General features: G+C 31.4%; 2 protein-coding genes across 2 annotated transcripts; both read left to right on the forward strand.

Moving 5' to 3' along the window:
• The first annotated feature begins 706 nt into the window (after nucleotides 1-706).
• On the forward strand, nucleotides 707-7,860 carry LOC129298336 (TMV resistance protein N-like). Its single transcript, XM_054936739.1, has 4 exons — nucleotides 707-799; nucleotides 4,113-4,244; nucleotides 5,270-5,799; nucleotides 5,894-7,860. Exons 1-4 carry the CDS (start codon nucleotides 707-709, stop codon nucleotides 6,036-6,038), a joined length of 900 nt encoding a protein of 299 aa, XP_054792714.1. The 3' UTR covers nucleotides 6,039-7,860.
• On the forward strand, nucleotides 6,064-13,258 carry LOC129298337 (disease resistance protein RPV1-like). Its single transcript, XM_054936740.1, has 7 exons — nucleotides 6,064-6,804; nucleotides 7,523-7,747; nucleotides 8,326-9,447; nucleotides 9,971-10,525; nucleotides 11,181-11,359; nucleotides 12,078-12,177; nucleotides 13,013-13,258. The coding sequence occupies exons 1-7, from the start codon at nucleotides 6,064-6,066 to the stop codon at nucleotides 13,256-13,258; spliced, it is 3,168 nt and encodes a 1,055-aa protein (XP_054792715.1).
• Nucleotides 13,259-15,849: the final 2,591 nt, after the last annotated feature.

Here is a 15,849-nt window from a genome sequence, read left to right on the forward strand (position 1 = left end):
TTATAGAGATCTAAAAATAATAAAATAATAAAATAATAAAATTTAAATTTAAATCCCAAATTCTAAATCTAAATCAAATATTAAAGATATTGATATCTAAGATAACAATAAAATAAATAATCAAAGCTAATCTAATAGATCAATATCCTCATTTAAATATCCCTATCGGATAATTCTAATATCCTAAATTAAACCTAATTATATTTTATCCCATATTACACCATTTCTCCCCTATTTGAAGAACTCGGCTCCAGACGAGTTAAAATTTAGGTACAAATCCAAGAAAGGAAGGGTGAGATAAATTTCAATGGAGTGCTCAAATCTGAAAATCCTTTCCAACAAGTGAGATATTGAAAAAGCAAGCTCTGGCAATAGCAAGTAACTTGATATAGGCTAGTATCTGGGAATCCGCTCCAAAAAGTTAGGTAGCAAAAGAACAAACTCTAATAAGGGTGAGTAGTTTGATCATCCATAATCTCTAGAAAACCCTTCCAATAAACAAAGTATTGTTGAATTTGACCATAAAGCAATGAAGTGACCTTGGGAGACACAGCCCATAGACAAGGAATAGTTGTAGCATAATGAGATTGATCCTTCCTAGGAACAATTTGAGAAGGAGCCATTTGTATGGTGTATAGTAGACAACTTGATCATTATTTAGAGAATCTTCCATTGTATTGAAAACCGGATCGGACCGAACCCGGAAATGAACCGGTCCCCTGTCTGGGTTTGCTCTTATGAGGGAGTAAGTGTAACCAACCCGGGTTCAACCCGGATATGGGTTGACTGGGTTAACCGGGTTAATATTTTTTCAGATTTTTACCTCAAAACGACATCGTTTTGATTTTTTTTTTCATTTTTAATTTTCAGAACTCTGAGTTCGGAAAAAGATAACAAAAAAAAGTGAAATTGAAGTCAAAAATGAAAAATTAGAGATGAGCATGTTAAGTCCAAAATATAGTATTTTATTATTGTAGACTTTAAGTGGTTGGATTTGTTGAATATTTTATAATTAATGTCTTTTATTTAAATTGTATTATTTTAATCATGACCGGTTGCCACCGGTTCATTCAATTGAACCACTGAGTGCCATGACCGTTTAATGACCGGTCTGGTTTTACGTACCTTGGAATCTTCTATTAGTAAGGAAGAAGCTTCTGCAATTATTGGTTTGCTTGATGCTTGTTCTTCCATTTGTTTCTTCAATTCATCGATCATCCTCTTAATCTCATATGTTGCCTTTATCACCTTCCACAAGTTTGCTTATCATTGGATTTTGGAGGTTGCAATTTCTTCATACATTTGTGGCATGTTGAGTAATTTTTCATTTTTTGTTGATATGAATTTTAGCATTAAAAAAATAAAGAGAAAAAAGGGGAAAAAGGAGGAGAAGGCCGAAACTCTCAGACTCTAATTCAATAATAGTCAAAATCTGAATACAAATGAAAAACCTAACTATATTTATAGAGATTTAAAAATAATAAAATATAATAATTTAAATTCAATTCATAAATAATAAATCTAAATCAAATATTAAAGATATTGATATTTAAGATAACAATAAAATAAATAATAAAAGCTAATCTAATGGATCAATATCCTAATTTAAATATCTCTATTGGATAATCCTAATATCTTAAATCAAACTTAATTATATTTTATCCCATATTACACTATTGGATCATATGTTTTAATAATTACAAAACCAAGAGAAGAGGTATTTGTTATGTGTGCAGACATAAAAAATCATGGATGAAGACAAAACCTCAAGAATATGAAGAATCAAGAGAAGATGATGAACTTTAAGATAAGTTATTTAAATTTTCTTAGATTCAATGTGAAAACTTTGAGAGCTTAATCACATTTTATAATCATTAAAATGAATGCATCATATGTCTCATTCATATACATTAAGACTCATCTAAGTATATTCAAGCTTGCAAGTGATGTCTTTCTACTGTGTTAAAAATCATTATAACTGAATTTAGTGTGGGCTGCAGAATCACACGTGATTCTATTTGGATGCTCACGAGAATCAACATGTTGGGCATACTAACAAATGGATCACACAAGAGTCAAAAAGTGATTCACGCGTAATTTGTCACTTATATTATGTGATGCCTTAAACGTTGCTTTTATATGCAAAATCACGTGAGATAGCCATTGATATCCATTGTTGCTCAACCACATATTGCTACACTGAGTCTTAAGTCATCTCAAGCTAAGTTCACTTTGTTAAAATATATGATCTTTGATTCACATGTTCATATCTCTTGATCATGCATAATCTTGCTTGAGTGCATTGCATTTTCATGCATGAAATGTAGCCACCAACTAGTTTGAGCCTTATTTCCTACTATTTCATGCATGAGTAAAGATGTGATCCACATGTGATTTGTCCTCCCAAATAGACCAAGTCTGGAGATGGTTATTTCATGCGTGATAGCTTTTTGCTTTCACATGAATTTTGTTCACAAGAATTGGCTTTGGCTTTCTACCAGCCACTTCACGCGTGAGAGCAAAGAAGTTCCATATGAGTTCTATCATATAGATTTGAGCTTCACTTTTTGTAAGCAATTTCACGTGTTAAAGCATAGTGGTTTCACGTAAGATGTGTCACACAGGACTGATGATAGTTTTATATTAGCTAAACCATGCATGAGAGCTGAAGGTTTGCACGTGAGTTTTAGCACATAGAACTGAGTACATATTCACATATGCAGAACCATGTGTCAGAGATCAAAAGGTTCACACATGAATTATCACATATAAATATCTAGAACATGTTGAGAGCAATTTCACACATGATTAGCAGGTCACAAGCAAGAAATTACACTAATGGCTAGAAACACTGTTCCAACAGTTTGTCAATTACCAAAATTATATATGTAATTCATTTTAAGCCTGAACAAGAACTTTTGATTCTTGCGCGAACTTATCTTTATCTGAACATTCAAAAAGTTTTCAAATTATGCTTAAACACCTTGCATTCATTCATCATTCTTAAATAGAATTGTAAAAAAATTCTCACAAGTTTATAAGCTTTTAACTGTAATTTATCTACTCTTTAAGAGAGTCTCTTTGTAAAAGTTTATTTCATTCATCTGAAATCTTAAAAAAAGTATTTTTCAAGTGGTTGTAATAACTTGCTGAATTGTCGCTTGGTTTATTAGTTGATTCAAGATAAGTTAAGTCTTGTGAGTTGTATTGTGGTAGCAAGCACCCATTGAAGCTTGCCAATTTAGTTGAAAATCTAATGTTTGATCTTGAGGACTGAACATAGGCCAAGTTTGGGGCTGAACTAGTATAAATCTTATGTGTCTCATCTTCTTCCTTCATACTAAAGCATTTTACTCTTTTAACTTTTTAAGTGTCATTTAATTCACTCCTTCTTGGGTGCCAGCCTATCCTCCATACACCAATGTGTGTGTGTATGTGTGTGTAAAGACATAAGTTACAAATCCTCTACATGTGCAAGAACTAAGAGGCATTACAATAAGTAGTTGTTTGCCTCTGGTTCTTTTCTCTTGCCACTAATTGAAATGTCACCTATAAAATGTTAAATTATGGGGTGAAATAAATATCTTAGTAATCAAGGAATCCTAACTTCTATTATATATAAGTATAAGTATTTAAAGGCATATAAAGTGGGTAAATATAAATATCAATTATATTAACAAAATTAGGCATGTATGGTCATTAATTTCCCCCTTTATCTTCTCCTTATTCATTATTCTAACCAAGTCCGTGGGCTACAACTCTTAACAAGACCAATTCATGTGATTGGATTAGTCTAAACTCTTCAATATTCAAGAGATAATAGGGCAAATGGTCACCTCTCCCCAATTCTCAACTAGGCCTGCTGGCATATAATTTTTTAGGATCAGGCTTAGAAAAATAGGAAATTTTGGTATAAAAGGGCTTTTAGACCTTGCCCTAATTATATGCCCTGCAAAAACAAGCGAGCTCGGACTTAAGCTAGTCCTTAGGCCCTTACAATATTTTTTATAAGTTTGTTTATATAATTAACTTAAAGTTATGACCAATTAGGATATAAGAATAACACAATTTGTTAAATATTTATTTTTAGTGACAAAGATGAATTTGGTCAGGTTGTTGAAATAACACGACCTTTTATTGATAGCTTTGTTGGTGTTGGAGCTCCAGTGACTTTTGCTAGAGTTTTTACAACTGGTGACCTCACTAGAAACAAGGGCTTTTCGGCAGTCGAAGGCGGTGATTTGGTAGGCGTTGGTGACTGTGGTGGACTTTTTTTTTTTTTTTTAAAAAAAAGAAACATCATAAGTAGTTTATTCTTTTCGCAGCATAATTTAATTCCATTTAGGTCCCTTAGTCCTACATAGCCATTTTATAATCATTTGCTCATTTTTTTTGTAATAAAAGTCCTTAGGAGGTCCTTAAATGCGATTTTCCCAACAATTTACAAAAATTGCAATAAAATATTCTAGAAATTCATTTTCTCGATGAGGCAACTCAAGTTTATTGAATTGGATTTTAATAAGTAAAAATTTGACTTGCTTTTATTATATTAATTAATCATAGGATGAGCATCACTTCTTTGTCCTTAGTACGTATATGTTGTTTCCAAATTTCAAAGCATGTGAAGTTTTCTTTTCTTTTCTTTTTTATCTTTTTTAGACAGCGTTTTCTCATGTGAGAACGCGTTGACTTTAGAGGTGAAGGAAAGATGTCTCTAGTTTCCTTTCCCAATTGCATTTAAAGAATATGTCATCGCGATCGCCATGGCCATGGCGATCACCATGGATTTTTCTTCCTGGTGTCACCATGATGGCCTTCATATGTTTTAATTGTTTACTTTAAAATTTAAAGTTTAGTAGAAAAAAATGAGGCAGAAGATGAGACGAAGTTTTATACACAACATAAAATTTACAAAAGTTGCAATAAAATATTCTAGAAATCCTTTTCTTGATGAGGTAACTCAAGTTGTATTATTGGATTCTCACAAGTAAAAATTTGACTTTCTTTATTTAATATTATCATAAATTAATCGTAGCATGAGGCACTTCCTTGTCCTATATACGTTTTGTCATGTGAGAAGGCGTTGACTTTAGAGGCGAACGCTAGCTGCACGAAAGCTGTATCTGGTTTCCTTTTCCCAATTGCACTTCAAGAATTCAAACACAGCACCCCAAAAAAAAAAAAGAATAATCACAGAAATTATCAGTCTTTAGCGTTTACATATTTGGTTTGAATTCCTTTAGCTAATGATATACTTTAATTCATGTAGCATCTTTCTCAACTCAAAATCTTCCAATGGCACTGTGCGTTCAAAAAGCATCTTTCTTTAAACTCTAAATCAACCTCAAAATGGAATTTTCACGTCTTCTTGAGTTTTAGGGGTGTAGACACTCGCAAAGGTTTTACAGACCACTTACGAGATGCTCTACGTAGAAAAGGACTCAGACCATTCATTGACGATGAAGAGCTTCCAAGAGGAGAGGTGATCTCAGAGAAACTCGATAAAGCAATTGAGGATTCTCTCTCAGCAATTGTCATTCTCTCTGAAAACTACGCTACTTCTCCATGGTGTTTGAATGAGCTTCAAAAGATTCTTGAGTCTAGAAATGGATTGGGGCAACTAGTTCTTCCAGTCTTTTATGGTGTAGATCCATCTGATGTAAGACATCAAAAAGGAAGATTTGGTGAAGCTTTTGCCAAGCTTGAAGACAGATTCAGAGAAGATCAGCGCAAAGTGCAGAAATGGCGAGATTCTTTAATAGAAGTTGCAAACTTAGCTGGTTGGAATTCCGAAGATTGGTGAGTAGGTTTTACTAATAAGATACTTCCTATTTATAACATATTTATTTGTATCGGTTCATAGAAAGTTCATTTGGTACTTGTTCAATTGTAGGCATGAAACAAAACTTATTGAAGATGTGGTTGAAGCATTATCAAGGAAATTAGATTCTAATTTGCCGTCTCTCAATTATGATACGCTTGTGGGAATGGACTCTAAATTAGATGCATTTCATTCTCTCGAGTATAGGATCAGATGAGGTTCAATTTGTCGGCATATGGGGTATGGGCGGGATCGGTAAGTCAACTCTTGCTCATGTTGTCTATGACAGATTGAGAAACCAATTTGAAATTAGTTGTTTCCTTGGCAATATAAGGGGGTTTTGTGAAAGATATGATGATGATAGCCATCTTCGCTTACAAAAGAAGCTTCTTTCACGTCTTAACATGAAAGGAATGGTAATTGAAAATACATATCAAGGAAAGAACAAAATCCGAGACCTTTTTCGTAATGGAAAGGTTCTTCTTGTCCTTGATGATATAAGTTCCATTAGTCAATTAGAGAATTTGGCAGAAAGCAAAGACTGGTTTGGTAATGGTAGTAGAGTGATTATTACAACTAGAGATGTCCAATTGTTGGCATCACATGGAGTGGATAATACTTATAAGGTTGAAATCTTGAACAATGAAGAATCACTTGGACTCTTTTCAAGCAAAGCTTTCAGAAGTGATCAACCTAGAGAGGGATATTTGGAATTGTCCACATCCATGGTTGATTATGCTGGGGGCCTTCCTTTAGCACTAAAAGTTTTGGGGTCCTTTCTTTATGGAAAAAGTGCACTTGAATGGAGAGATGCTTGGGACAAATTGGAGCAAGTTTCACATGATGATACTCTTAAGATACTTAAAATAAGTTATGAAGGGTTAGATGAGGAAGAAAAGACAATATTTTTGGATATCGATTGCATTTTTAAGGGATGGGACAAAAATAAAGTGATGCAAATATTGATAAATTGTGGTCTTCATGTAAGACTTGGAATAAAAGTTCTTATTGAGAGGTCATTGTTAAACAATGGCATGCATTTAGATATGCATGACTTGATTTAAAAAATGGGTAGGAGTATTGCTTTTTCAAAATGCCCTAGCAACGGTAACAAACGCACGCCCAATAGGTTGTGGTCTATGGAACTCTTAAATCGATTACAAGGAAATAAGGTGAGTGTTCATATTAAATTTGTTACAAGATTTTAGTGAATGCATGCTATGGGCTTGTTTGGTTCTGTTTTCTGTTTTTATATTTTTAAAATAATTCTGTTGAACAGCTTTTCAGAATAAGCTTGGGAAACAAACAAATGAAAAAAAAACTTTTTAAATCATTATTTTGAAAACATATCTAAATTGGTGAAATAAGGGTTAAAGAATAATTTATTTTATTAACTTAATTGTCATTATTGAAAGTATGATGTTCTTTTCCTTTTATCTAGTTTTGTAGAACAAAAAGTAACAAAACATCTAAAAAATGTTCTCTCTCTGTTTTTTTTTTTAGTTCCTCAGAATAACTTTTAAATTTTTTGTTTTCAAAACAGATAAAAAAAGCACATTTTCAAACAGTTTTTTTTTCATTCTTTTGTTTTTCAAAACAAAAAACTATTCTGAAAACAAGTAATCAAATAGGCCCTATATTTCTTACTTTCTAATAATTAATTATGGTTTTTTTTTTCTGGCGTTTAATATTGTTTAGCAGGGAATGGAAGTAATCCAAGGGATAGTTTTAAAGGAAGGAAAGCCATGTGATGTAGATTGGGATCTTGAAGCCTTTTCAAGAATGTGTGACCTTAGATTACTTATTATATCAAGTAATTTGAACCTTTCACATGGCCTCAAATGCCTTCCTAGCGCCTTGAAAGTTCTTCGATCGAAGGAATATCCTCTTGACACTCTTCCTCCTGGAAGCCAGCTAGATCAACTTGTAGATCTTAAATTGCGTTACAGCAAAATAAAGCAACTTTGTAATGAAGGATAGCTAATTACTTTAATGTTTGGTAGCATTGGTGAATTTGAATTTGAATTTTAAATTTAAAATCTTGCATTTCCAATCTCACATTTAAAATTCAAATATTTAAAATTCTTTGCTTGAGTAGTTTAAAAAAATTTTAAATAAAGAAGAGAGATAAGTCAAAATTCGAAATGAAAAAGAAAAAAGTGAAAGTGATTAGTTTATATTACCTCTATATTTCAATCCATATGAGTTGAGAATAGGAAATAAGAAAAGGTATAAGAGTCATAGAAGTGTCAACAATGAAAACATGAAAATAAGATATTTGAAATTATAGGATTTCAAATGAGTAATGTATAGAAGAAATTTGATAGTACAAAGGAAATATACTAAGAAATAGATTTTTATAAATTTTTGTGTATCCATGATTTGATTGAAATCAAAATCCCTATGAATCAAAACACACCAATATTATAGATATACTATACGACTGATTATGCTAGGACATTGTATTTTTCATATAGTTAATTCTCTCATGTTATTTTGATCAGTGCTTGAAGAATCTAATGCTTTTGGACTTGAGTCATTCTACGTACTTAATTAAAACGCCCAATTTCTTGGATCTTCCAAATCTGGAAAAATTAAAACTTGAAGGTTGTGTAGATCTTGTTGAGCTTCATCCTTCACTTGGTGAGCACAAAAAGCTTCTTGCGTTGAATTTGAAAGGCTGCGAAAAACTTAAAGTCCTTCCACAAAATTTGGAAATGACTTCTCTCAAGGAATTTATTTTAGAAGAAACTGGCATAGAAGAAGTGCCTGCTTCGCTTGGACTTTTGACAAGCGTTGAAGTGTTAAATCTAAGAGGTTGCAAGCATCTTAAATCCCTCCCAAAAAGGTTGGAAATGACTTCTCTAAAGGAATTTGTTCTTTGCGGATGCAATCAAGTAAAAAATCTTCCTGAGTTTAATGAAGACATGACAAATCTGGTTAAACTTGATATTGGGGAGACAAATGTGGTCGATCTTCCTGAGTCACTTGGATTATTGACTAGTCTTGAATCTTTGAATTTGAGGCATTGCAAGAATCTTGTTTTCCTTCACCATAACATTAAAAAATTGAAACATCTCAAGGTTCTTGATATTTCTGGATGCTCAAAGTTTTCGAGGTTGGCAGATAACTTGAATGAAAATGAAGCCTTGGAGGAGCTTGATGTAAGTGGAACAGCTATAACAGAAGTACCTTCTTGCATTGGGCAAATGAAAAATGTGAGAACAACGTCATTCCATGGATGCAAAGGACCAGAGTCTAAATTGTGGATCTCATTATCATCTCCTACGGGCTTAACATTGCCTAATTCTGTCTTCAATCTTAAGTCACTAAGAAAATTAGATTTAAGCTATTGTGATATTGGTGATGGATCTATTCCAAATGATCTTGGAGGCTTATCATCACTAGAGAGATTAGATCTTAGTGGGAACAAGTTTGTGAATCTACCTTCTGGATGCATTTCTAATCTTATGAAACTATATTTCCTTTGTTTGCATTCCTGCCCAAGACTTCAGTCATTGCCACAACCTTCACCAGATTTAGATACAATTGATGGAGGAGAATGTGCTTCATTGGAAAACTTGTCAAATGAAAAAATATTACGTCTCTTTCATTTAATTGGACAGGTAAGAATATTTGTTAATATATATTCATCTACATGGTTCCTCAAGTTTGTCTCAATTATTGATTTGATCCATTAAATTTAATTTTTATTGATTTGGTCCCTCAAGTTCATTTAAATTAATCTAATGTGTAAAGTATGTTGATGACTTTGCATATATATGTAGCTAAATGAGAACAAAGTAGCTCTTAAATCAGTTTAATTTTTCTCAAAATACTCTCTCATATTGCATTTTGTTCTTTTATTTTTTAAAATTTCTGAGTCTATTTTTTCCCACCTAAATAATTATAATTTTTTTTCATTATTATACATGATTACCATTAATAGTTCCTTATCCATCACAGTAGATTTTAATAGTATTATCTTCTTTATAGACAATAACTAAGATATATTTAAGGGACCAAATAAATAAAAATTAAACTTGAGAGATCTGTTGATAACTGAAGCAAATTTGAGAGACTAAAAGTTTCATTATATCTTAATTGAATATCGATCTGAAATTTTTTGTGAAAAATTGCCTGTTTTAGCCTCGCACATATGCTCACCGATGGGGATTTTCGGTTTATAACTTCGGAGCCACCATTCCAGGCAAAGAAATGCCATCATTGTTTGAGAACCAAGAGTATCTTTCATTGAATGAGAAACTTGAAGCTTCAATAATAATTGACATTCCTCCATCTGACTTGTTTGGATTTGTGCTGTGCACTGTGCTAGCTGATGATATGTTTTATTCCACTGATGAGCCAAACCAAAAACAAATCGGTTGGCTTATTTGGTCGTTTGACTTTGTTGAAGCTTGCAATAATGGTGGATTTAGATTTGTACCAATTGAAGGTAGGAGTCGCCTGAACGAGAAAGGAATAAAATCTCCTCACCTTTGGATCGTTTTTGGGCAGATCAGTGACCAAATCGATCATGAAAAATCAAGGAATTGCAGCCAGATTCGCTTGAGATTTCAGGCTCCTGAGACTCAACCTCTATTAAAATTGGATGGAAAAATCATTAAGTGTGGATGGCGTGCCATCCGCAAAGGTCATTTTGGAAAGCTAGTCAAATCAATGGGTGATGTGCACAATGATGAAGTAAGTCCTTTTCTCTCCTTGTAATATCTTATAATTTAGGTCCCGTTTGATTGCTAAAAAAGAATGAGATGTAATGGATTGAAAAAATAAAAATAAAAATAAGAGTATCAAAATTTGGAAGGGGATAAGTGAACCTTAATCATAAGGGATTTAGAAGGGTAATTTAGTTCATGAGGTTGTGATTTATAATTTATGAGATTTTTGGAGGGTGTGATAATTCCCACATGTGGCATATAGTATTGGATTTTATCATCCTTATCACAAGAAAGAAAGGTAATTTAATTTTTTTATTTTAATTTTTTCAATCCAATATCCCATTCTCATCCTTTCTAGCAGCCAAACAAGTTCCAATCAAAACACTACTATATTTAATAGGGAGAATTAGAGCTTTCAATGAGCTTTGGAGATGTTTAGTAGGGAGAATTATATACAAGTTCCAATCAAAACAATTAATTACTGCCAAGTCAATTAACAATTGAGTTTAGGGGAATGATAACACAACAATTGTGTTAACCTTAAAGTTTTGAATGGATACTTTTTCTTTTTTTTTTAATTCTCTTTACTTCCTTGATTTATATATATTATTTCAAATATTTAACTAATGAGAGGAACCACTCATCAGATATACTTATGAATTTGTGCCCTGTCTTTTAAGGAAAATACAAGGTGTTTTGATGTTGAAGAGCAAGGACAGAGCAATTTATCCATAAGTGAGAACTCTCAAACCATAATCAATGAATGTGAAACCAAGTCTCCAAAGCCATCTTTTCTAAGCTTAGAAGAGGAAGGAAAATCAGATGATTCGCGGATGCAATTCATTATTGACGATGCAAGGTATAATATACTCTTTTTAGTTTTATTTATACGTGACTTCCAATATTTTTACTTTTATTCCATTAACTTTGTTTAAAAATTTAACAAGTTTTCAACTTTACTCCTATTAAATAAATACATACTTTAAAAACAAAATACTCTGACATTTAATAAACTTCACAACATTTAATAGGGTCAAAAGAATAAAGAGAAATAAAATAATTATTGAGGTGTTTTATAAATAGGATCAAAATAAATACTTATACACTCTCTTTCCACCCTATAAATAGGATTAAAGGAGCATACACACACACAAGAAAATGTGATTTTATCATTGGGGAAGAGAGCGCCTCCTCTAATGCCTCTTCTCTTTTACTTTTATTTATTCACTTATTGCGAACCTGAAACTTAATTTCATACGAAAAAGTAAACATTATAGGGTTATGTCATAGTCATACTGGATCTCTACCATATAAACAAATTACGCAACAATAGGGAAAAAAACCTAGTCAATTGTATGGATTGGGCAGCTTTTTTTATATAATATTATATAATTGGGTACTTTATGATGTCTATTTCTTTTTCCATCTATAAGTTTGATGATTAAAAAAATTAAAAAAACTGAAATTATGAAATTTATAATTAATTTGAAGTTATGATTTTGATATTATATATATATATATATATATATATATGTTACAATGTTGACCCTCCTCCTATACATTCCAATGCGAACCAGCACTGGTCTTTGCGATTTTCCTCTCCACATTGCAAGCCCAGCCACTGCGAATGCAACGTCACTCCCCATTGTTGAGCCAAATGACAATCTGATTTCTGAGGTATGTCCTTTAATTTATTGGAATTAGGGACCAGCAAGGGCCACATCCCCCAAGTTTTAAATTGTTTTTTTAGTGTATTATATAGATGTTAATTATTTTCGGCCTCCCTAAAATTTATTACTAAATCCTGGCTCTGCCACTGATTAGACTTTAGAAAAAATTCACTATCTTCCTCTCATTTACTTCACAATGTATTTGTTTGAATTTTTAGTGTATTGATGAATTCAGATGAAGTGATGGTTCCTGTAGCCAATTCCACAAAAGATTTACAGTGAAGTGTGTGAGATGCCCTAAACGAATCTAGAAAAGCAAAAGAAACCCAAAAATATGAATCATCGCGTTACTATTCACAAATGGAATGGATTGTGGAGAATATATGATATACTCCCTCCACCTCTTTTTTTTTTTTTTTTTTTTACAAATCCCTCCATCTCAATTTATAAAAGACATGCTACTAAAATTTATTAACTAAATACGCTTTATAACCTTACCTTTCAAAATAACAATATAAACTTTTAAAAATCTCCTTCATTTAATACTTCATTTGTAAAAGAATATTAAAGAAAAATAATATATGAAAAGGGTAATATTAAAAAAATATAATTAATGAAACTTTTATTTTTGTTAAAGAATCTTATATTTGGGAATACCAGATCTTTTCCAAAAATGTCTTATACGTTGTCATGGTGTCTTATTATTTGCATCTTTTTGCTTTAATTTGGTGATCTGCTTTTGGATATGGTTCAATTCTGTCTAGCTAGGAAAAAACAAATTGTATTGATGATTCAATTGATGGTTGACAAGTTACAACTTCATCTTTGTGTCTTTGAAGCAGAATTTTTTAAGGAAGAGAAACCAAGCTAATGCTATATCCAAGGATTACACTCCACAAACAAGTGCCGAGGAGATATTTGAAGAACTTGAGAAAGTTTTACACTCGGAAGACACTGATGAGTTGCTGCAAATTTATGACATACTTACGACTGATGAAAGAAAATACGAGTCATTTAAGGCTCTTCCCACCAGATTAAGAAAACCATGGATTTTAATGCAAATTGGAAAGAAAAAAAGTGCTTCATAAAAGAACCTTGATAAATATCTTGCTCGATGTCTTCATAAATATCTAAAAGTGCTTCATAAAAGAACCTCATGTATTCTGGCAGAAAGTCAACGCACGTCATCATATCCCATCTGAATTGGCGTTTTCCAGAACTCTCTTAATTTTGACTCGTAGTTAAACAAAATTCTCTATTTAGACTTAAAAAAAAAATTAAAGGTTAAATTTATTCTTAAACTTTTATTTTTGTATGCAATATTTTTTTCAACTCTTAAAAAACAGTACAATATTACCTTTATCATTAATAAAAATTAATTTTAATTATTAAAAAAATTATAGAAAAAGACATCAAAACTTATAATAAAAAAATATTCTTAATTCTTTTATATAATTTTTTGGTTGTTGTTTATAATTTTTTAATCAACTAATAATTAAATATAATAATAAAGGTCATATTACACTATTTTTAAAAATTAAAAAAATATTATATGAAAAACAAGTTAGTGTTTACACTTTCCAAGATCTATATTATAGGGAAAATTTTATCATTCAACCCAAGAAAAAAGACTTTGGTTTCTCTTCACTATATTTTTCCTTACTATGGCCTCCATTGCAAATATGAATAATTTAAATTAAATTTTAATGGTACAAAATAATCTATGTTTTTTAAAACTATAAATTTATATCATTAAATTTAATTTAACAGTTTATATTTATAGTGCTTCTTAAACTACAGTGGAGGGAAGTCAATTAAAAAAAAGATGTTTAATTATTGATTTGAAGTTGATATGTATTCAGTTCAGACCTCTCAATCGCTGTGGTCAAGAGTTGCAACTCTTTAAGTGTACCGTACATGTCATGAATATCATCAAGGACTGATGTGATAGAAAGAACTTTGGCAGTTATTTTTCTTGCTAAAGAATAGTGGGGCTCAAAATACAGTCCCAATATCCAAGAGTAACATTCCACCAATCTATCGCGAGCAAAAGGAAGCTTTTTGGTAAAATTTAATTCCTTCCACCACCTGTATATAATCAAAATCTATAATTAAGACTTTAGTAGGGCATATATTTTATAAAGAATTACTATTTCAATTATTATATAATAATAGGCTAAATGGTAATTTTACCTTTAAACTATATATTTAGGAATTTTTGGGATCCTAAACTCATTTTTAGTCTAATGTTTTTTTTTAACTTTTTAAAAAAAATACAATAGCTAGCATTTTTTTAGCATTAATTGTTAGGGAGAATAACAATAAAGTCTTGAAATGAAGAATGTATGATAGTTAAGTCTCTAACAAAATTTTTTAAAAATTAAGTTGTAAATATTAATTCAAATAGTTGCAAATAAAAATCCCAATTACAAATTGAGATTTATATTTATAATTTAAATATCTTATTTTCAATTAAAAATTCTAAGTTTGCAACCACTTGATTAATATATATTTAAAATTGATTTTATAGAAAATTTTGTCAAGAACTTAACTATCATAAATACATTGTTTTGGGACTTTCTTAGGTTATCCATCCTTGGTGGATCAAGCCCATATAAAAGCTCAAATTGAGGAATGAGGTTCTTGTCACAATTATGAAAAATGTTTGAATTCAATGTGCAATTTACTTAGTGCTTCAAATGTAATTTTCTCCAACCTATAAATTTTGAAAGGGAATGGTTAAGAAACTATATCTGCCGTACGTTCCCATAAGTGATCAGTTATGGGTGCAATTCTCGCTAGTTTTTTCCTGAGTGAAAAGAGTAGAACGGTTTCATTTTTTTCTTGGCTTCTCATTCTCTCCGTGAGTGCATTTGCTGTATGTATTCAAATGAAGTTTGACCGATGTAGCTTTATGCCTACATATATCTGTGCAAATCAACGACTCAAAGTTTGCTTTTCTCCTCATATTTTTTTATTGGTATTTGAGCTTTCATTTTTCCTGGGCTGTGTTTCTTATGTCTGAAGAACCTATAATGATTTGCTTAACTATATACATGTAAATCTATAAGTTCAGTTTTTTTTTTGTTTTCTTACTGTGTTTTCACATGAATCTGCCTCTGTCTGTCTTTATGATTATTGTTGCCAAAATGAACATGTTTATATGCTTTTTGGGTGATATGAGTATTCTATATAAGGCTATACACGTTTTGCATGCAATCAACAGTGATGAACATAATGACTGAAGACAAACCAAATAATGGATGTTTGAAAAATGAGTTTTTTGAACAAAAGGATTGCATAAACGTGTAGAGCTCAAAAAAACAAAGAAAACAACACCAAGAATGCGTAAAATGGAGATTGGATGGAGGATATATAGCCTCTGGAAGTTTCAAGTCCTACGAACCCGACCTGCTAGAGGAACCAGGTCAAGTTGATCTAGTTGGAGGTAGACATCATTTCTGTCCTCATCAAAATGACACGTCATTTTGATGTGTCGTTCCTTAAAAAAAACCTAAAAAGGTTGCTTTTGGGCTATGAGCCTAGAAGCCCTAAAAAAATAGTCTTTGGCTTCCTAGCTAACCCAAAGAAAAAACTTTTTTGTTTTGGTTTATGGGTCCATGTGTTGGGTACATAAAACCCAACCCAGATTAAAAAAAAAGTAAATAAAAAATATATA

The sequence above is a fragment of the Prosopis cineraria genome, unplaced genomic scaffold (genome assembly GCF_029017545.1).
Source record: "Prosopis cineraria cultivar Desert tree isolate PC_DT_omini unplaced genomic scaffold, ASM2901754v1 PC778, whole genome shotgun sequence".
In the NCBI taxonomy this organism is placed as follows: Eukaryota; Viridiplantae; Streptophyta; class Magnoliopsida; order Fabales; family Fabaceae; genus Prosopis; species Prosopis cineraria.